Here is a 22799-nt window from a genome sequence, read left to right as displayed (position 1 = left end):
TACAGGTGAAAGCAGTATTTCATTTACTCTTTCAGGCAAATGTAGGGTTGATTATAAGAATGATATTGGGGAAGCAAAAAGAGCAAAGAAGCCCCTTCGGAAAGCTTTATTTCAACAAAGTCACATTGTGTAGCTCATCCTTCTCCTTTTTTCTGAGTTAACATAAGCATTTTCTGTTCCTCCCTATCCACGTGAGGGGAGGCCACAAAGAAGACAAGAACACGAGTGTGAACCTCAAAAATCTTATAATCTCCTCATCCCCATTCACTGTTTTGGTCTACCCTATTACCAGCTGTGAGACAATAAAAGGGCATGAATCTCCGTGACTGAAAAACACGTTTTGTTCCAGATGAGTCTCTCAGAGGGGTAGTTAGAAAGGTCAAGCAGTTGGTGGGATCATGAATTGGTAAAGATCATTTGACTCCGAATGAGAACACAACGTAGTAATTTAATTGATACCAGCCACCGAAGATTTAGAACGACTTGTATGTGTGTAGTCAGGGTCACAGAACTGCGGGCTGGGGGCCTGGTCCTACAAATTCCATGCACTTTGCTGCACTCTACGCAAGAGCTTCTTTCCATTTTCCCTCCCAGCAGGACATTTAACAAGCTACTCAGTGGCAGGCTTCAGTTCTCTGCTGCTGTGTCCATCCCCTTCCAACGGCTGCCCCCTCAGCAATGCCGGTTAATGACACCACTTTATTTCAACAGGGGCCCCTCTCATTGTTCACTGGAATTTGAGACATACATTGATACACGTGTTGAGCTCTTTCTTTTTTTTTTTTTTGTCCTTTCTCTTTCAGAACACAAACACCACAATGAGTTAGGAGCACAGCAACTTCGCAGAGGAGCCACACTGAGCCTCAGAGAGACGAAGAGTGCTGTCCTGACTCTGGGTGCGACCCTTGTGGGGCACCGCTGAGAATAACTCTGCGGTCACTTTTTCCATTTAGAGAATAATGCTGAAAAACACCTGATGATACAGTTTTCTTGAGAGTCACAGCAGATCTTTATGTTATTTGAGGTGATTTTCCCTCCATTGTCTAGAGTCCTTACCACAGAATCCTGTGAGAATATGGTCTAAGGATAATGCCCCATTAGCCAGCCTGACCTGATTTCTCCCTGTTTTGGGAACTTTCAGGCCAACCTATAATTTTAAGTCCCTCATATGCTTTTCAGAGTAATTTGGCATCTGCTGAAAGTCATTGGCATTTGAGATAACTGCTTTTCTTTCTATAAAGACAAAAGCAAGTGAAAAGACGACAGCGATCTGCCAAAAATGGAGGTCCTTGTGGAGAAGTACTGATAAATCTCCAAATGCTGTTCTATCCCTGATGCAGCTCACGCAGGGTCCACCTGCAGCCAGCAATCAACACGCTAAATCTTAGCAATGCAAGGCCACTGGAGAAAGAGAATTTACCTTGGAGTCCAGCTGCTGCATGTATGACCAAAGATACTCTATATTGGCTCCAAAAGGATGGACGTGAAGAAACGTCGAGATGATGCCTGAATTAAAAAGACAAACAGTGGACATTACTGAAAGGCAAATAAGAGTCTGAGTCAAATCGTGTCATCCTATCCCAGGGATGGTTTTGTCAGGCTAAGTTATGGTCTCACCATTTTTAATAGCACTCAACAAGCATTCAGTAACAGTCGTTTTGAAGACGACAGTCATAGTAACGTGGCACACAGAACACTCTCTCTCCTGGAATGACACTAGTTAGAAAAGCTAGACTTGGAGATAATTTATAGATGAATAAAGGTATTTCTAAACAAAGACTCCTGGAAGCATTTCAACTACCAATTTTATGCTTGATTTACCAATATAAAATTGTAGTTATTGGGAGGGTAAAATCCTCTGCTCTTTCCCTCAGTGGCCTTTGCGGAATGAAAATGGCTCGTACAGCTGTGTCAGAGATCACACAGCCTGAGTTTCCTGATAATTACAGCTGCTAGTTACGAAAAGTATTTAATCCCTATTCCCTCTAACTGCCACTGAAGGAAACCCAAATCCTTTATTTCCCCCTGGTTGTTTCTGTTGTTTCAACAGAGCCAGCTCGCTCTCTCCTTGCTGCTCTAATTTACAAGATCATTTTAAGAGGCCCAGGAATGGATGGTGTGGCTGGAGTCTGATATAAGTCAGAAGTCTCTTCCACTGTGAAAATCAGCTGTCACCATTGTACTGACAAATGAAAGGCTGGGTGTTGGTGTCAGGGCTGAGGTAAATAAAAGCATTACTTTTCTATCCTCCTTGCTCCTCTATCCAAAATCAAGACTCCATAGACCGAATGCTGCTGTTTGTTACGAAACTGTGTTCAGACTGACATTTTTTAGTTCTCTTTTTAAGCAGGCTTTGGGGTGAATTAAGTCTGAAGATAAGCCCTCACATTCTTTACTGGGAAACTCTGATGTTTGAGAGCCAGAGGTCGAAAGAAAGACACACACGCTTGTGTGACATGCAGGCAGGATGAGCCCTAGAGGAGCACATCGTTCTTGCCCAGGGTCATCCTGGGATCTGGGATAGGGTCTCGTGGCCTCCCGATCTCCTGTGTGGTGCTGAGATGCCCCGGGATGAGCATCAGCATTTGAACAAAAGTTCCCAGTTGAGCCTTCATCTGAGGACAGAGAACCGAAGGGTCTAGACCACGCTCTCAAAGAAGACGTGTCCTGAGAACATCGCTCATATGAGGTTTATACTGGTTAACAGAGAAATGAGGAAGATGGAAATAATTCATTATTTCTCTATAACGCTAAGACCTCAGTTTTCAGGGACTGACCTGTTTTTCTTGAGATATGAAGAACTACCATTTTATTCTGAGATCATGTTCCCTTTTTTTTTTTGCCAAAATATCCTTTTATGAAATAATGGCCATAGTAGAAGGTAATAATGGTAGTTTTAATATCTTGAAGTGGCAAACAACTATTTTAATCTCCTTAAGTGGAACTAACTGCCTTGTCCCCCTCCTACCACTTTGTTAATTTATATTTTAATTTCATAGACCTGGCAACCACTCCTCTGTGTCTTTGGGTTCTCGGATCTGGTGGGGGGTGTACTGTAAGTAGTTCTCTACTAATGAGTTAAAAATATAGAAGCTCATGCAGGACTTACTTAAAAAAAATAAGTGAGAAGTGTTTTTTAAAAATAACACTTATTTGCATTTGTTACGTGGGAGGAAGGGGGCGGCATCCTTAAGGGGAAACTCCAGTTGCAGGCTGGTGAATGGGGGTCTCCCTGCTGCCCCAGGCGGAGGACAAGTGGCGGTATGGTCACTAGGATCACAGGGAGTCCCCAACAAATTGGTAGGCGGGCCCTCCCTTCCCACCTCTATTAGAGGGCAAGACCTCTGGCCTTGTGAGAAGGTGAAGGTGTTCCTTTCTCCTGGCACACAGGCTCTCCCAGGCAGGGAGGGGGGTGCTCCAAGAGAGTGGCTCATTGAGCCACGAGGGGCGCTTCAGGATAGGGGCAGTAGCCCCTTTTCTTGGTGGGACATCTGCTTAGGCGGCAGACCGATCAGCCTTTGGGGTGACAAGGATGTGTGTATTTCCCACGGGGTATGGGGGCACCTTAGAAGGCAGAGTTTTGAGCAGTCTTGTGGTGCATAAACCACCCCAAGGGCACTAGCAAATAGAGAAAGGCATTTTTTGTATTAATCTCTCTACTGGACAGGGACTCATCACCATCTCCTAGATAACCCACAGCCTCTTCTATAAATATCCATGGGAGCGTGACGTGAGTTAAGTGTCTTCAGTAGAATAAGTAGAATGAGTCAGATGAGGATTGGGGTGGGGTATGGGGAAGAAGTTGATAACTTGGCCTAGGAGATGAAGGGCTGAAAAAGGACATTTAGGGATACCAGTAATGGGAGGACCTGGAGCGGCTGCTTTTGTTGTCTCTGTGGACATGCTCCCTTGTCCTGGGTGTGTACCCCCAGGTAACTCTGCCCTTAGACAGTCTTTGGGTGTTCTGGTTCAGTATTGGGAATATAGTATACATTTACAATAGATGTATTTTGAATGAATTGATTCTCTAGAACTAAGATTCGCCAGTATACTTGTTTAAAATTTCTACTGTTCTCTTATTGATAAATGTGGATAAATAAGAACCTTAAAAATTGCTACAGTACTAACTGGTGATGTTTAGCAGTCTTTCAAAAATCAGGTAACTTTGAGGCATTATCCACTAGTGATTCCTGCCCTTATCCTATTATGGATTCAGGACAGAGCAACCTGAATGTTTTAGGCATGGAAACCTTTTTTTTTTTTTAAAGATTTTATTTATTTATTTGAGAGACAGAGAAAGCATGAGCAAGGGGTAGGGGCAGAGGAAGAGGGGGAAGCAGACTCCCCACTGAGCAGGGAGCTCAATGCAGGGCTGAATCCCAGGACCCTGAGATCATGACCTAAGCCAGAGGCAGACTCTTAACCTACTGTGCAACCCAGGTGCCCCAGGCATGGAAACTTTTTATTGAAACTCTTTTGCTCATAAACGTAAGGAGAAAATGCTTATATGATTTCTCTATATCTTTGTAAAATCAGACTAGGAATCCTGACCCAGACATGAGTATCTTCCCCTGGACGGTATTCAGAACCATCACTGTGGTAGCTGATATTAATAAGCCATTCGTTTTTCTTTATAAAAACTGAGCAACTGGGATCCCTGGGTGGCGCAGCGGTTTGGCGCCTGCCTTTGGCCCGGGGCGCGATCCTGGAGACCCGGGATCGAATCCCACATCGGGCTCCCGGTGCATGTAGCCTGCTTCTCCCTCTGCCTGTGTCTCTGCCTCTTTCTCTCTCTGTGTGACTATCATAAATAAAAATTAAAAAAAAAAACTGAGCAACTGCCATTAGATTCATTTAGGGCCAAAGTAGGTAATGAAATAAAGGCTTCCCAAGCTTTTCCTATGGATGGCAACTAAGCTATTCAGTACTGCTTGCGCTACAGCAGAAATAGGAAACATTAGTCATATCCTCCCGAGTACTGCGCCCCTCCTGTTCCCTACTCCCACCCTGCCTACCGCTGCCCATCACAGTGTCATCACTGCAGAAGCATTAGTCATGCCATCTGAGAAAATGTAGTTCCTAAGCTCTGGTTTTGGATTGCATTCATGGGTGGGGTGAGGTGGGGCTTCCTGAATAATTAACTAAAGCCTCTTTGTAGCTCCTTTAAAAAGAACTGGTATAATTCCGGAGGATGAAAAAGGGCAGGTGGAACTTATGATCTAACGATTAATACTGCAAACCCAGAAACTGGAGACTGTGTTATGGTCCTCTGGGAGGGACCTAAAAGCTTGGAGAAAAATACACTACCAACTGAACTACCATTACTGAACTGGTGGATCTCCAAAGGGACAGTCACTCCATCACTGGTCTTGGCTGTTTCCATGGAGAAGCAGAAGTCTCCATATTTAAGGATGAGTTTCCCAGCCAGGAAGATACAACTAAGTGTAAGTCACTGATTTAAGAAAACAACAACAAAAAAGGAATAGAGGAGGCTGTCCCTACTCTTGAGCTTTCTGCATATTGCAGGGCCTTAAAAACCGCTTTAGAAAGACCTACAGACCAGCTCTATACGGCCTGTGGTAGACCCCTCATTAGGAAGGCCCATTTAAACGGGCACATAAAAAAGCATTTTGAGGTTTTTCCATGAATATCATTGAGTTTATTCCCATTTTTAGACCTGACTAAGATCGAGGAAGTAGCAGCATTAAAATTAGCCAAATGGTGCTAGATTTTTACTGCTTCATTCACTCTTCTTTAAGCGTTTCCTTAGCAGCAATTAGGTGCCAGAGTGCTAGGGACACAGCACTGCACAAGACAGACAAGGCTCTTGCTCTTGGGGAATTTATATTCTAGGTGAGTTACAGGGGATAAACACAAAGATTAAAAATAAAGGAAATATTTTCAGCTAGATAGCGGTAAACATAACGAAGGAAACCTAACAGGCTCGAGCTTGGTGGAGTGCTACTTTACGCTGAGAAGGGGAGGCAAGGTACATTTTCCTGTGTCAGATGGGAAGGAGCCAGCCACAGTCAGCCCGGGGACAGGTGATTTCAGGTACAGTCAACAGAATGTGCAGGAGACCTGAGGTGGAAATGAACTGGCAGGAAGCACCGTGGTTGGAGAGTGGTACAGCATGCGTCTAGAGGTAGGTGGGGAGCCGGATCACGTAGGGCCATGTATTATGGCAGAGTAAGGGGGTTGGATTAAATCCTAAACATAGCAGGAAACCAACAGAAGAGTTCTAAGTAGGGGCGTGATATATCTGAATTACATTTAAAAAATTTTATTCCAGCTACTGTTTGGTGAGTAGGTGAAAAGGAAACTGGGAGACCATTTACAAGTGTCTGCACAGGACCTGAAGTGCTAAGTAGTGATTTCAACCAAAGAGGAGAGGGCATTGAAGGTAGGGCTGATGGAATGCATGTATGAGTGTTGGCGGGGAGGAGTCCTCAGTATTTGGCCTGAGCAACTGGGTGGGACCATTTTCTCAGACGGGACTACGAGGGGAGGATCATATTCGGGCAGAGAAAAGGGGGAATCAAGAGTTTGGTTTTGGCCCTATTACATTGGAGATGTCCATTTGGATCTAAATGAGGATACCAAATGGCAATTGGAGAGGGTACAGATTTGTGAGTCAGTGGCAACAAAAAGGGATTTGAAGCCAAAATGCTCAGTGAGATTACGTAGGTAGAGGAGCGGCTCAAGACTGAACCCTGAAGCAGCCCAAAAGTTAGAGGTTAAGCTGAGGAAAACTCATCAATGGGTGTGATCCATAAGAAAGAATGGTGTCATGATAGCTAAGAGAAGAAAGTATTTCTGCTCAGAAGGTGTGAGGAGTCAGCTGTGTAAAGTGCAGATGACAAATGGAAGGGTTGAGAAACTGGCAGTGTGAAGGTCTCTGATCACACTAACAGAACTGCTTCCGTGTGAGGGTGCGAGCCATACTGGAGTGGAGGCTGTGAGTGTAGACAGGTCTTTGGAGAAGTTAGGTTTGCATGGGGAGCAGGGAAATGGCTGTTGGAGTCAAGACAAGTTCTCCTTCTCTTTTGTTTTAAAGGTGTGAGATAGCAGAGTTCGTGTTAATATGCTCAGGGTATGAGCACCTGCTTACGTGTAATATCACCACGTAAGGGGCAGCGCAGCTTTCGTAACAGCCCTCCTAGATTACAGAATAGTGAGTTGAAAAGGACCGTCTGATCAGACCTCCTAACTTTATATGACACGAGGAATTAGATCCACAGTGGACTCGTGATTTGTCGGGTGAATCCAATGCCTGCATCCGCCAGTGCTCAGAATGGGCCTCCCTTGCTGAGGGCTGTTTAGAGATTATCAGGCACTGCGGTTCGTCACAGGGCCAACCCACCACTCTCCCGTCTTTTTTTCTCCGGTGGCCTCCTATTTAAAACATTTTATTGGTTATCTGTTGCGAATAAAATATCAGTTTGTATATTCATTTTGGTCAGATGGAATCTCAGCAGAATATACTCCCCTTCCTCAGGCTACGTGCAGTTTCACTCCAGACTGTCAGCTTGGAAAGTTCTGGCTGAGATGAGCTTATCACTACATCCACAGTGGCTGATTGTCTCCCAGGAAGTTTAGAAAACCCTGAGGCCTGGCAGTTTACTGGGCAAACGGGCCTCCCAGGGAGTCCTGGGAACCTTGGCTCTGCAGAGGAACAGCTGTCCCTCTAGACAGTTCTGTCTTGCTGGTAACCAACAGAGGCCTGGCCAGAGGCAGCCTGAATTGTTCTTGTTTCATGTTGCAGCCTACAAGGCTTCCTGGACACTGAACTGGAGAGACGGCAGGGGCGATGCCATGTGAAATCTGGGCTTCCCCCTAAGCCAGGAGTCTGCACAGTGCTAAAGCGTTCATGGGAATTGGGGAGAGGCTGTGAGTAAGCAGTGGAATATGGATCAAACACTGGGATTGGTCTTAACGCTTCTCAGTGCATTGGGATTCTAAAACCCTTTAATTGTCCAAAAAAGCAGCTTGTTCTGCTAATCTGGTAAGTATGATACTGATCATGTTTAGTTTTTTTTTTTTAATTTAAAGAAAAAATTTAAAATGTCTGTCTGTGGGTCTTACTTTAACTAAACCCTTAACACTACATCTGGTCCTTTCAGTACATTGTTCCTTGTGTCTGAACGGGCCTTGACAACTCCCTTATCTATCTGGAGAAATTCTATGCATCCTTTAGGACTTGTTCAACTGTTCTTTCTTCCAACAAGGCATCTGTAGCGTAAGTAGTCCTTTCTTTGTGTTTCTGATTTTAGTACAAACCATATTTCATTGTCATTAGGTGCTGTCTTTCTCACTAGTCTATGAACTTCTTGAGGGAAGAGACGATCTGATCATTAGCATCGGTGAACACGGGTTTGGGCCTATGGCAGGCCAGTAGTTCTTTTTTTTTTTTTTCCAAGAATGTTGGGTGCCTTTTTTTTTTTAAATTTTTGTTTATTTATGATAGTCACAGAGAGAGAGAGAGAGAGAGAGAGAGAGAGAGAGAGAGAGAGAGAGAGAGAGAGAAGCAGGCTCCATGCACCAGGAGCCCGACGTGGGATTCGATTCCAGGTCTCCAGGATCGCGCCCTGGGCCAAAGGCAGGCGCTAAACTGCTGCGCCACCCAGGGATCCCCAGGCCAGTAGTTCTTAGAGCCTGGTCCCATTACTGCCTGTTCAAGCATCACCCCGGATGTTAGTTTTAAATAAACACAATCTGTGTGTGTGGGGCCAGAGAGTCCGCCTTTTAAACAGGCTGCCCAGACGATTCTTTCCCAGAATGAAGCCTGGTAATTTTTATAGCAGGCTCTTGACAAATGTTTGTTGATTTATTGATATGGACATTTGTGTCTTGGAAACAAGATTTAGGTCAATGACTCATTCTTTATGGTCAGTAGCTTTCAGAGAAGCACACGCTTTCCAGATTACTTTTCTCAGGTGCAGCCTAAATGTAGCCTCAACTCCATTCACTGAAAAACACCAAAACATCACCATTTAACCTTCTTTAAGTGCATTTCTCTACATTCCTTTCATTTGCTTCCTAATACCCATGTATTAGGGGGGAACGTTCTCACTCAGATAGAGACTGGTTGTGCACAGATGCATGAACGGGTGACAGTGATAGAAGTGGGGGGGAGTTTGACAGGAAGCAGCTGGTTCCTAGTAATATGTATCTGTAATTTGTATGTCCTGATATGTAGAGGAATCAGGGTGATCTGTAGTCCGACTTATCATTAAGAGTAACAGGGCCTGGGGGAATTTTGAAGAACAGATACTTTTTATAAATAAAGTTGTTGAAAAGGTTTGGACTATATCTGGATGGGATTTACAGTGATGACTAGCATTGACAGTGTGCCAGTCAGGGCTGCTAGGATTGGAAATCTAGTGTATTAGAATTACTGAAAAAGAAAGAGAACATGGAGTGAGTGATACAGACCCAGAGTTAAACTGTTAGCATCTCTTCTGAGTTTTTCCCTATCAATAGAAAAAAATTTTTTATCCATTCTTCATAACAGTAGCCAGTGGTTTCCAAAGTTTCTGTTCCATACAGGGTCAGTGCCTGCCAAATCCAATGTGTAGGCCATATGTGAAGTGGACAAGGGGCTTTGGCCTAGACGCTAGGCAACATCACTGACCTAATGTGTAATTACTACAGAGCTGTGAACTGTAAAATAGTACCCTGCATTGCCCTCTGTAAAAACTTACTTCTTTTAGGTCTAATTATATGTTAACCTCTCTTTCTAAGCATTGGTTATAAAATAATCCAGAAATCACAATAATAAAGTGCTTTCTAAGGGCCCATCTTTTTAGCCGAGTTGGGAGATAGCACTTGGTCCCCATTAATCTCAAGCAGAAAGTTTGGCAGAATGACTGACCTCTCAAGGGACTCAGGATCCAAATCTACAAAACCCCAATAGTATCAATGGAATCCCACCGATCTTCTGTTAGGTATACCTGCCTTATATCTTACAGACTCCAGTTCTTTAAAAAGGGACAATAGAATGTGTAGAAGAATACCTACTTTTGCCCAGATAGATTAGTGTAACAGTAATCACAAATAATTAGGATTGCTTGTGGTTTAGAAAGTTCTAGCCTCAGTTTTATGTTCTCTGTATATGGAATCTATTTGGATAGCTTATATCTCACTCCCGGCTTCTCTTCCGGGAAGTCAAGATTTATGCCACTGTGCATTTTTATATATATAACATTTGTGTGTCCTAAGAGGGTGTTATATGAATATATTTGCATATGGCATATATTATAGGTACCCAGAGGGGATGAAGGTTTTGCTAATTATTTCCAGTTCAAGGGAGATTTCTGCTGGGCTGCTGGCCTTCGAGGCGGACTTACAGCAGGGCCTCTCTACCCTCTATGTGCTTAATTATTCTGAGGGAAGATTCCGGGGACATTGCAAAGAGTATTCCTGACCTCTCTAGATATATCAGAAGTCCAGGGGAACTCACAGTGTCATTCTACCTACAAGTATTCTTCAGAAAAGAGTAGCCCCAGCACCAGAAACTCCTTTCTCTGTCTGGCCTGGTCCAAAGCAGGTTGGGACCCATATTCTGTCATTCTGTCCTTGTGACAGCCCTCATCTAGATTCCAGAAGCTGCAGGAGAAGTCTTTTTGGTCCCAACATTCAGCATTCTACAAAGGACAAATGGCCAAACGCAATTAGCAGAGAGGCATACCGAATGGCAGGATCCATTTGCCAGTCTTGGAAACTCTTTTCAACCTCAGAGTTCCTCTGAATGATGATTCTCTTTTTTTTTTTAAGATTTATTTATTTATTCATTCAGAGAGAGCGAGAGAGAGGCAGAGACACAGGCAGAGGGAGAAGCAGGCCCCATGCAGGAAGCCCGATGCGGGACTCGATCCGGGTTCTCCAGGATCACACCCCAGGCGGCACTAAACCGCTGCGCCACCAGGGCTGCCCTGAATGATGATTCTCTCTGTGACTACCAAAGGGTAATAAGTACCTCGGTATTTGTGGGGAGGGTCTGGGTAGGAAATCAAATCTCATTTAAAACCTCCGTAAGGTTGAGTAAGATAAAATATCAAGGTATAGAGGTAATGGAGAAATGAAGGGAAGAAAAAAACCTCCCAAGTTTATTTTAATAAAAGACTTGAGTTTCTAGCTTCCATTCTACCTAAACTTTGTCATATACTGATCAAAAGGAGTGTCAAATGCTAATATAGGTAAACCAGTTCAAAAGACCAAAAATGAGAGGGAAAATCTTGGAAAATTCAGAACTGGTTGTGCCTACTTTTTATTAAAGATTCTAACTTACTAAATTTTTTCTAGTACACTTGAATTTTTTAATACTAAAAGGACCTCATGTTATAAAGGTAATCTCCTATCTATTCCTATTAACCTGTGGTGTGTAAAGTAGGTCATTTCTTAAATTTTGAAATAGCTGAAAAAGTGTGTGTGTGTGTGTGTGTGTGTAGTAACTATTTAGGAGACATTGTAAGTGAACTGTGTTCTCCAAGTAGAACATACAAGGAGAAGCAATCTTTAGTGAGAGGCAGGAAAATTAAAAAATGGAGATTCATTCCCATTTTTTAAAGCTTCAAATGGTATTACTCATGCTTAAAGAGGGGACATTTACTGCTGATCATCATGTGCTTTTGCTCATACCCTAAAATCATGGGGGACCTCACAACTTTGTCACACTGAGCAAAACAGAAACAGTTGTCAGAGTTTGACATGTTTTCCAAAAGAAGAAAAATCTGGTTGCCAACTACATATGGGTTCATTTTGGGTTCCTGGAACTGATAACACATCAACATGTCTTATGAAACTTGTGCATGGCATGTTATTACAGCTGTATATCATCAGAGAGAAAAAAATAATTGGTTTTCCTTAGAGTATCTCTAAGTTGATGTCATATTCAATAACCCCGTAGTTGAAAAATCTATATATGATGGATGAAGTTTGGACTATCTTCAATTTAATTCCTCCCGTGCCAGCTTCTACAGGCCCTGGCGTACTGTCATTTTGAGGTGAGTGCATGCATTATTTAAAAAATGCAACCAGGTGCTACTTCTGCCAGAATATCAACTATAGAAGAACAATTTGTCTCACATGTACAACAGCCTCATTCTTCACTCTTAACTGTGCCAAGGAGGAGCCAGTTTAAACTTGGAACCCCACGCCAGGGTCAGTGCCAAGGCGCAGCTTGTATCAATGCTGTGCATTACAGACTGAGGAGGACAGCTTCTCCTTCTCAAGAGCGAGGACTTTGGAGATAACCCTTAAACATACCAGCTTCTAAAGTGGGTTCCCAGACACATCATCAGCCTATCCTCATCAAGAACTCTTCCTTGTGAGAATAAGTACTCGTTCTCGATCTGCTCATGAGGACTCTCAAAAGAGACCATTTAGAGCTTTGTTTCTGGTCTAGACCAAAAAACAAAACAAAACAAAACAACCAACCTAGATGTATTTTGTGGGGCAAATAAAGAATAAATTTTTCCTTTCTTTCCCCTTCCTTAGTGGCCAGGTTGTTTTATTTATCTTGGTTAAATGAATCCAAGCTTGGGCAGGGAAGCCTGGATTAGCATAGCAGTGGTAGTCCAGATGTCCCTATATCATCAACATTACAGGGCTGACCTCAGGATGCAGCTTCTCTTGAGTCTGGAGATCTGGCTTGATTTGGAACTTTTGGACTGGACACAACGTGGCCTTCAGTTGGAAGTGGTGTGTCCAAAGTTTGGAATTCAGATTTGTAACATCTGAGATGAAAAATAATCTGTCTTCTTGTAATGAGTTTTATGTTGTACAACCAACTACTTTACATGATTACAGTATAGCAAAACCCTTTGGTTTTTATGTCCCTAATTTGAAGTTTAAGTATAATATGTTCTTGACAACGTTAAATATTATTTAAGATAAACAGATGAGGAAAACAATTTCCTTACCGATGAGCAGAGCTTCTTTCTCTGATTTTAAGCCTTGGCTTCTTTTTTCAATATTGTTTTCTCGGTCTTGGTTGACCAACGCGACTGTCAACACATTGATTTCCTATGAAGTTAAAAACAGAAACCATATAGGAGTGCATGTAGATTTTGTACATTTCACTAAAAGCCACCAGGTCTTTTCAACTCTAAAAAAAAAAAAAAGGTCATCACTTCCATTTGTAACTGAACATCAGCTTTTATAAGTAATTGATCTATGTGCCCAAAAATAGAAAAGTAATACTAAAATTTAGCTTCCTGGCTGTTACTCCCAGAAAACCAAGTAACTATGCAAAAGTGGCAAATTTGGCATAAATTATATTTTGTTCATGTTTTGATTAAACTCTGTTAGCAAAAAATATTTTATTATAGCTACTTTAGCATGTTTTTATTTCAAATATAAAAAACTTCTCCCAAAGCATGCACAAAACTGATTTATAATACTATGCTAGTAACTTGTATGAGTGTTTGGCGGAAATAGGGCCTATTGGGAAGGTGAGATAGGATTGTTATTAGAAGTGTTTACGTTGAATAAGTATATGTCCTTATACACAACTGTGAAAGGTAGATAAAGCGAAGGTTGAGAAATTCTTTTCTTTGGAAAGTAAAAATGAAGAATTATACAACAAACCAATAATATGTGGAACACTGACTGAAGTTGAACTATTTTTAGTTCTATGGTCTTTTTTTATTTAGAGTCAAAGAAAAATATTTGACTCCTATTCTCCCAGACCTGGTATTAGGGCTCAAAATGGAGAATGAGATAATAGAAAATCAAATGTAATGATCAGAGACTTACATATATGGGATAGAATCATTAGGGTAGTTGAGTTTCAGAGGAAGATTTCTCACTGAAAGTTATCAAAGAAGGATGAGCATATTGAGCAAACAGTTGAGGATACTCTTATCAGATGATACCACAAGGCTAGAGGTTCTAGACATTAGTAGTAGGGAGGGGCAAAGGAGAACTTAGAAGGTCTGGGCAAAAGGTTTGGCAGGTGTTATCAGGACTAGAACTGATTATAGGGATAGATATTGATCCAGTTAATACAAATAAAAATTGGTCAGATAAAGGAAAGCACAAACTCCATCTGAAGGCATTCAAATAAAAGAAAAAAAAACTTCAGTGTGTGTCAATCACAAAAGTTCTATGAGCTGAATTTAACCTCTGAGCTGCTACTTTGTAAATCTGGGGTAATTAAAAATTGCCAGGAATGAACACTCTTTTTTTTAAATTTTATTTATTTATTTATTTATTTATTTATTTATTTATTTATTTATTTATTTATTTATTTATTTATTTTTAGGAATGAACACTCTTCTAAGAAATTGCAATTGGCAGTATTTGGTGAGCATTTTGGAGGTTCGTCTAAAGGTCAGACTTACCTGCTGAAGATGGAATAAGAAATGAAGATGGGTGTAAGATAAAGATAGATCAGAGGAAGATGCTGGTTGGCTAAGAGGGTACTAGTGAGGCCTGAGGCTGATAGTGGGGATATACCCATGAGACAGTTGTCAGGAAGGGTTTAAGGAATGGTCCATATAGTGAGGCTGGAGACAGCTGGACATAAAAGACCATTAGAAATGAAAGATGTTCTTATATATCTAAAAAGGGATCTTGGGGAGTGTTGTTGGTTGAACGTCTGCTTTTGGCTCAGGGTGTGATCCTGGGGTTGAGTCCCAGATCAGGCTCCCTGCAGCGAGCCTGCTTCTTCCTCTTCCTGTGTCTCTGCCTCTCTCTATGCCTCTCATAAATAAGTAAATAAAATGGTTTTTAAAAAAGGGCAGATTCTTGGGAACCACCCCAGAAGGAGAAACACAATTCAGAAGTTTAACACCAAACAAACAGTGATTTATGTAGAGGAGCTCAGAAGAGGAGTTAGAGGAAAGGTATAGGAATTCCCTCTGTAATGAAATAAAATAGGGATGTGTTTTAAGAGCTAGAAGAGATCTAGGAGGAAAGAGATGGAAGATATTACCTAGAATGATGATAGTATCATTTAAGAGATAATGAACCTGAGGGGCGAATGAAAACAGTACCTCCCAAGAAAAGGTGATTTTTCACAGTCTGGATGGTAATTGGAGCCAAATGAAATTACTGAGAAGAGTTTATCAGACATCAGGCCCACATTAACTGACAAAACTGAGTGGTGTCCTGGAGCCATCACCCAGTTGAGGATCCAGGTTTAGTAAGGGAGAAGGACCACAGAGGGAAGGCTGTAAGTACGTGAGGAACAGTCACAGTGGAAGAATAGACAGAGACGGCTCAAGGGTCTTATCAGGCACTTGTCCCATATTCAAAGCTGGAAGGGGACGTTGAGCAGGCCCCAACAAATTCTCCAGGGAGCCAGAAAGGGCTTACCACTGACTGTTACTTTGATAACGACTTAGGGTTGGGTAAATGGGCATGGAAAGAGAGATGAGCCCTGGGAAATATCTTAGAGATCGACTATTGCAGCATGTGCTCTGCTGACCACAAGTGATGTTCTCCTACATGGTCACTGTCAGTGACTGTGAAGCAGACACCCCTCTCTTTAAGGCTTTAACAGCAGTCCACGAGGCCAGGGCCCCAGTGGTAACTGTGGGTTCTGCCCAGGGTGGATATGGTGCTGCTTTTCTGCCTCCTTCCCCAGGGCCCAGAACTGTCCTGGGAAGTGGTACAGGGCCTAAAGAAGGCGGTCAGGCAGGCTCCAAGTAGTGTTGGAAGGTTGTAAGAAGCTAGTGTCAAGAATCCACAAAAGGGGAATTCTCGTTTCCATTATAGTGCAAGGTGTGTCCAAGTGCACCGAGAGACCTGGGTCCACCAGGTCATTAGTGACGTGGGCCAACCTGTGTCCACTCAAAAGCATTACTACTGACCAAGTGCCCTGGAGCCTAAGCCAGTCGTAGGCTGGGTGGTACCAAGGTGCAGACTTGGAGGTTCTGGCAAGATGGCAACATAGGAAGACTCTGAACTTCCCTCCTCCGGGGAACACCCCACATTATACCTACTGATAGAACAATTCCTCCTGAAGAACAACTAAGGCCTGACTGAACAGCTTCTACATAACAAGAGGGAGAATGGAAAGAGAGAGCAGTGAGAGGGTAAAGAAGGGAGCGCCTACCCCCACGCTGTGACTGGCAGTGGGGAGGGAAAGAACTGAAGGACCTGGAACTGATTCCTCACAAATTGGACACACAAAAAAAGCCATTGCTTAAAAAGAGTGACTAGCATTTAAAAGAGCCAGCCCTTGAACTCCACCAAATGGTGGAAGAGCTATGGGAACACTCTCTGGGTCCCAGAGACTGGAGAACAAGATGGTTTCCGCTCCCCCCTCCACCTTAAAAGCAGAGACCAGATCCCAGTCCGGTCACCATAGCTGGCTAGCCACCTCAGCAAGCCCCAGGTCCCCTAGGCAAACACCAGCCTCAGATGCACTGGGGTACAGAAGAAAGCCATGGTTTAAAAATAGCAACTAGCCTATAGAAAATCCAGCTCTAGAACTCTGCCAAATGGTAGGGGCAGTTGCTGGAGTGCTCTGTGGATAGGAGGGGCTGATAAACACCGTTTGGTCTCACTACCCATCCCACACACCTTGAAAGCACTGAATGATGCAAAGTCCAAGTGGCCTCACTGGCCTACTGCCTCCGTGAGCCCTGGATCCCGAGCCCACACCAGTACCAGCCAGCCCACCAAGGCAGCCACAGGGCGCTGCACACTAGAACACGTTTAGTTAGCACTCACCACAGCCCTAGCCTTCGTGCCAAGGCTGCAAGGAGAAAGCACCAGAACACTCAAAACCCCCACCACTTTGGCTTCAGATGGCTTGCTAGGGCACCCCCAATGTAGAGTGCTCTAGAACCTTTCATCTGACATCTGCTTGAGCTCCAACTGCCCTGCCAGGGCCCCCAGCCCATGCCTGTATCTGTTCCAGTCATCACACCAGGGCACCCCTGTACAGAGCACCACAAAAACACTGCTGCCCAAACTGGCTTTGACTCCAGTTGCCTGGCCAGGGAGCCCCCTGCAATAAGTCCCCAGAGACATCCCAGTTGGCACCTAATTCAGCCACAGCCGTCATCCTCGGGTTGCCCTCAGTGTGGAGAGCTCCAGGACAAACTGGCTCACATCTGCTTCAGCTGGCCTGCTAGGGGATATTTTGTGTAGTCAGTTCAGGGACCACACTATCCTGTGCCCAGTTTAGCTTTTGCTGTCCTGCCAGGGTGCCCCCTGCACAGAATGCCCGGAAAATGTGTTGGCCTATACCTTGCCTCAACTCCATCTACTCCTTCAGCACATCTTCTGTGCTGAGAGTCCTGGAACATCCCAGTTTACATTCACTTGAGCTTCAGCTAGCCTGCCAATGTGCCCTCTGTGCTTGGAGTCCCAGGTCCCCCTGGCCTGCACCTGCACTTTAGTTTCAGCTATTCTATCTGGGCATTCTCTGTGTAGACAACTCAGAGAACTCTCAACAAGCACACTACTTTGGCTCCAGCCACCCTGCCAGGGTACCACTTGCACAGAGTTCCCTGAACACCTTAGATTGTGCCCATTTCAGCTTTAGCTGTCCAGTCAGGGTGCCCCCTATGTGGAAAGCCCTGGAACCCATAGCCTGTGCCAGCCACAGCTCAAGCCAACCAGCAAACATCACCAAGGACACAGAGGATAACCATATACAAGATAATTCTTTCAAGTTTAGGAGAAGTAACTGTTCATCTAATCCACAGAAACAGAGAAAGTTAAGCAAAATGGGGAGATGGAGGAATGTGCTCCAAGATAAAGAACAGTACAAAACCTCACAAAAAGAACTAACTGAAATGGAGATAAGCAATATGCCTGATAAGGATTTTAAAGTAATGAACATAAAAATGGTCACTGGGCTAGAGAGAAGAGTAGAAAAATCCAGTGAGGCCTTCAATAAAGAGATAGAAATGAAACTATAACAAAGAACCAATCAGAATCGAAGAACAAAATAACTAATAAAATGGTAGACGGAATCAACAATAGATTATCAGATGCAGGAGAATGTACCAGTGATTTGAAAGGGTAATGGAAAGCACACAAGCTGAAGAGCAAAAGAGGGTAAGAATTTAAAAAATCCAGTAGGTTAAGGGATCATAACATCGAGCAAACAAACATCTGCATTCTAGGAGTCCCTGCAGGAGAAAGAGAGAGAGAAGGGGGTAGAAATAATAGCTAAAAATTTCCCTAACCTAGGAAGGAAACAGACATCTAGGTCCAAGAAGCATAGAGCATTTCAAATAAGATGAACTCCAGGAGCTCCACACCCTGATACATAATGTCAAAGGTAAAGAGAATTTTAAAACAGCAAGAGAAAAGCAAAAGTTACCTACAAAGGAAAACATGCAAAGATTGTCAGCTAAATTTTTTTTTTTTTTGCAGACTTTGCAGGCCCGAATGCAGGGGCGTGGTATATTGAAAGTGCTGAAAGGGAAAAACCTGCAACCAAAAATACTCTACCTGGCAAGATTATGATTCAGATTTGAAGGAGAGAGAGAGAGAGAGAGAGAGAGAGAGATCCCTAGACTAAAGATAAGGGAATTTATCATCACTAAGTGAACCTTACAAGAAATATTAAAGGGACTGCTTTAAGTGGAAAAGAAATGGTCATATGAGATGTAATAAAATATGAATAAAAAGATATATGACAGGATATACATAAGATATGGAGAAGGGAGTAAAACAGGAAGCGAAGTGGGAAAAAAATTTTTTTCTTTTCTTTAATAATGGGCCTGAACTTAAATGACCATCAGATTAATATAGACTGCTAGTTACTTAGGACATTATATATAAACCTCTTGGTTACCATAAGCCCAAAACCTGTAAGAGATGTACAAAAAATAGAGAGAAGCCAAACAACACTATAGAAACTAATCAATCACAAAAAGACCAAGAGAAGAAACAGAAGAGCTACAAAAACAACCAGAAAACAAACAACAAAGTGACAACAAGTACGTATCTGTCAATTAATGTCAATGGCCTAAATGTTCCAATAAAAAGCACAGCGTGGTACAATGTATAAAAAAATCAAGACCACCTATATGCTGTCTATAAGAGACTTACCTCCTACCTACAGAAGATAGGAACACATATAGAATGGAAGTGAAGGGGATAGAAAAACATTTACCATGCAAATCAAGGCAAAAAACCCCCCAACAAAACTGGGGCAACAATAGACTTTAAAACAAAGACTTTTAACAAGAGACACGGGCATTCCATAATGATAAAGAGATCCATGCAACAAGAGACTATAACAGTTGTAAATATCTACACACCCAACACTGGGGCACCTAAATACATAAAGCAATGCTAGTGAACATAAAGAGAGACACTGATGGTAATACAATAATAGTAGGGGACTTTAACACCCCACTCACATCAATGGATATTATCCAGGCAGAAAAACTAATAAAGATCAGTGTCATTGAATGTTACCTAAGACCAGATGGACATAATAATATATACAGAATATCCATCCAAAAACAAGAGAATATGCATTCGTGGGGCACCTGGGTGGCTCAGTTAAGTGTCTGCCTTTGGCTTGGGTCATGATCTTGGAGTTTCAGGATTGAACCCTGTGTTGGGCTCCCTGCTCAGCAGGGAGAAGCTCAACCTGCTTCTCCCCTCCCTCTGCTTCTCTGCATAGCTCATGCTTGCTTTCTCTCTCTCTCTCTCTCTCTCTCTCTCTTTCTCTCTCTCTCTTTCTCATTCCCTCTCAACTACAATATTTTTTTTCTCAAATACAATCTTAAAAATTCAAAAACAAAAGAACACATTCTTTTCCTTAAGTGCACAAGCAGTATTCTCCAAAATAGATTATGTTAGGTCACAAACAAGTCTCAACAAATTTAAGATTAAAGTCATACTCTGAATCTTTTCTGACAACAATAGTATGCAATTGGAAATAAATCACAAGAAAAACCCTGGGGAAAACATAAACACATGGAAGCTAAACAACAGGGTAATAAACAACCAATGGGTCAGTGAAGCAATCAAAGAAGAAATAAAAAATTACATAGAGACAAGTAAAAACGAAAACACAGTAGTCTAAAATCTTTGGGATGCATTGAAAAACAGTTCTAAGAAGGAAACAGTGTACAGGCTGGCCTCTAGAAACAAGAAAAAACTCAAACAATCTGACCTTATGTCTAAAGAAATTAGAAAAAAGAACAAAGCCCAACGTGAGTAGAGGTAAGGACATAATAAAGATCAGGGCAGAAATAAATAACACAGAGACTAAAATTAATGAATGAAGAAACCAAGAGCTGTTTTTTTTTTTGAAAGATAAAATTGATAAACCCTTAGCCAGACTCATCAAGAAAAAAAAAAGAGGGGCTTCTGGGTGTCTCAGTTGGTTAAATGTCTGCCTTCAGCTCAGATCATGATCCCAGTGTCCTGGAATTGAGCCCCACATTGGACTCCCTTCTCAGCAGGAGAGTTTGCTGCTTTCTCTCTCTGTACTGCCTCCTTCACTCACTCTTCTTCTCAAATAAATAAATAAAATATTTTAAAAAAGAGATAAAAAGGACCCAAATAAATAAAATCCCATGAGAGAGAAGAAAGATCTTCCACCACAGAGATAAAAAGGCAATGAAGAGAATACTGTGAAAAATTATATGCCAAAAAATTGGACAACCTAGAAAAAATGGATAATTTCTAGAAACAATATCTTTTAAGACCGAACCAAGAAGAAATAGAAAATGTGAACAGACCAATTACTAGTAACAAAATTGAATTGGGAATCAAGAAACTACCAAAAAGTAAGGACTAGGAGCAGATGGATTCATAGATGAATTCTACCAAACATTTAAGTAAGAGTTAATATATATTCTCCTGAAACTATTCCATAAAATCAAAAGAGGAAGGAAAAATAAAAAAGAGGAAGGAAAGCCTCCAAATGTATTCTATGAGGCCAGCATTACCCTGGTATCCAAACCAAACAAGGATACCACAGAAAAGAAAGCTACAGACTAGTATACTTGATGGACATAGATGCAAAATCCTCAAGAAAGTACCATGTTCCAAAATACATTTAAAAAATCACTAATAACAGTCAAATGGGGTTTACTTTGGGGATGCAAGGATGGTTCAATATTCACAAATCAGCCACATTAACAAAAGATAAAAATTACAGTATCCTAGTAAAAGCAAAAAAGCATTTGACAAGCTTCAAATTTCATGATAAAAATTCTCAACAAAGTGGGTTCAGAGGGAACATACCTCAATAAAGTAAAGGGCATTTATGAATAACCCATAGTGGGGCATTTGGGTGGCTCATTTGGTTAAGCGTCCAACTCTTCAGCTCAGGTGTGATCTCAGGATCAGGAGATGGAGCCCTGAGTCAGATTCTGTGCTCAGTAGGGAGTATGCTTGAGCTTCTCCCTTTCCTTCTATCCCTTCCCCTGTGCACATGCTCGCTCTCTCTCTCTCTCTCTCTCTCTCTCTCTCTCTCAAACAAACAAACAAATCCATAGCTAAAGTCATACTCGGGGAGAAACTGAGAGTTTTTCCTTTAAGATCAGGAACAAGACATGGATGTCCACTTTCTCCACTTTTATTCAACACAGTTCTAGCCACAGGAGTCAGTGAAGAAATAGAAATAGGCATCCATATTGGTAAAGAAGTTAAACTGTTACTGCAGATGATGGACTACTACACAGAAAATCTTTAAGATTCTACTGAAACACTACTAGAAGTAATAAACGAATTCAGTTAACTGAGAGAATACAAAAATAATACCCCCAAATCAGTAGCATTTCTATATACTAACAAAGTAGCAGAAGAAGAAATAAGAAAACAACTCCATTTACAATTGTGCCAAAAAGAATAAAATACCTAACAAAAAACTTAACCAAGAAGGTAAAAGACCTATCCTCTGAAAACTAAAATATTGATGAAAAAACCTGAAGATGACATAAACAAATGGAAATATATTCCATGTTTTTGATTTAGAATATTTTTTATGTTTATTTATTTATTTTTTTAGAAGAATATTTTTTAAATGTCCATATTACCCAATGCACTCTACAGACTCAGTGCAATACCCAACAGCATTTTTTTTTTACAAAACTAGAACAAATACTCATAACATGTATGGAACCAAGAAGATTTGGAATAGCCAAAGCAGTCTTAAGAAGGAAAAAGCTAGACACTTTATAATTCCAGATTTCAGACTTTACAACAAACCTACAGTTTTCAAAATTATACTGGCACAAAAACACATAGAGATCAAGGGAACAGAATACAGAGCCGCCAAATAAACCCATATTTACATGGTAAATTAATCTATGACAAAGGAGGCATGAATATACAGTGGAGAAAAAAGTCTCTTCAACAAATGGTGTTGGGAAAACTGAACCACTTTCTAACACAATACACAAAAATAAACTCACAATGAACTCAAGACCTAAATGTGAGACCTGAAATCTAAAATGTAAAAATTCTAGAAGAAAACACAGGCAATAATTTCTCAGACATCAGCCTTAGCAACATTTTTATAGCTATGTCTCTCATGGCAAGTGAAGCAAAAGCAAAAATAAACTATTGGGACTACATCAAAATAAAAATGCTTCACTGCACAGTGAAGGAAACCATCAACAAAACAAAACAGGCAACCTACTGAATGGGAGAAGATACTTGCAAATGATATATCCAGTAAAGGCCTAATATCCCAAATATGTAAAGAACTTATACAACTCAACGCCAAAAACCTTCTAAAGAATCATATTTAAAAATTAGCAGAGGATCTGAATAGATGCCTCAGATGTCTTTCCAAAGAAGACATATAGATGGTCAATACACATGAAAAGATGCTCAGTATCACTTATCATCAGAGAAAT

The 22799-nt window shown here is 41.7% G+C and overlaps 1 protein-coding gene across 6 annotated transcripts in view; it reads right to left on the bottom strand.

The window, feature by feature from the left end:
- ENOX1 (ecto-NOX disulfide-thiol exchanger 1) overlaps positions 1–22799 on the bottom strand; it is a 550745-nt gene that overhangs the window by 10511 nt on the left and 517435 nt on the right. For all 6 annotated transcript variants that reach the window (XM_055336178.1, XM_055336176.1, XM_055336180.1 and 3 more), the window contains 2 exons: positions 12924–13026; positions 1421–1506 (listed from right to left, as the gene is read on the bottom strand). In XM_055336178.1, coding sequence (XP_055192153.1) covers positions 1421–1506; positions 12924–13026 — 189 coding nt within the window. The remainder of the gene's footprint in view (positions 1–1420; positions 1507–12923; positions 13027–22799) is intronic.

This window comes from Nyctereutes procyonoides, unplaced genomic scaffold, assembly GCF_905146905.1.
Source record: "Nyctereutes procyonoides isolate TBG_1078 unplaced genomic scaffold, NYPRO_anot_genome, whole genome shotgun sequence".
Taxonomy (NCBI): domain Eukaryota; kingdom Metazoa; phylum Chordata; class Mammalia; order Carnivora; family Canidae; genus Nyctereutes; species Nyctereutes procyonoides.
The sequence above is the reverse complement of the archived record's forward strand: the minus strand, read 5'-3'. Positions and strand labels throughout refer to the sequence as shown.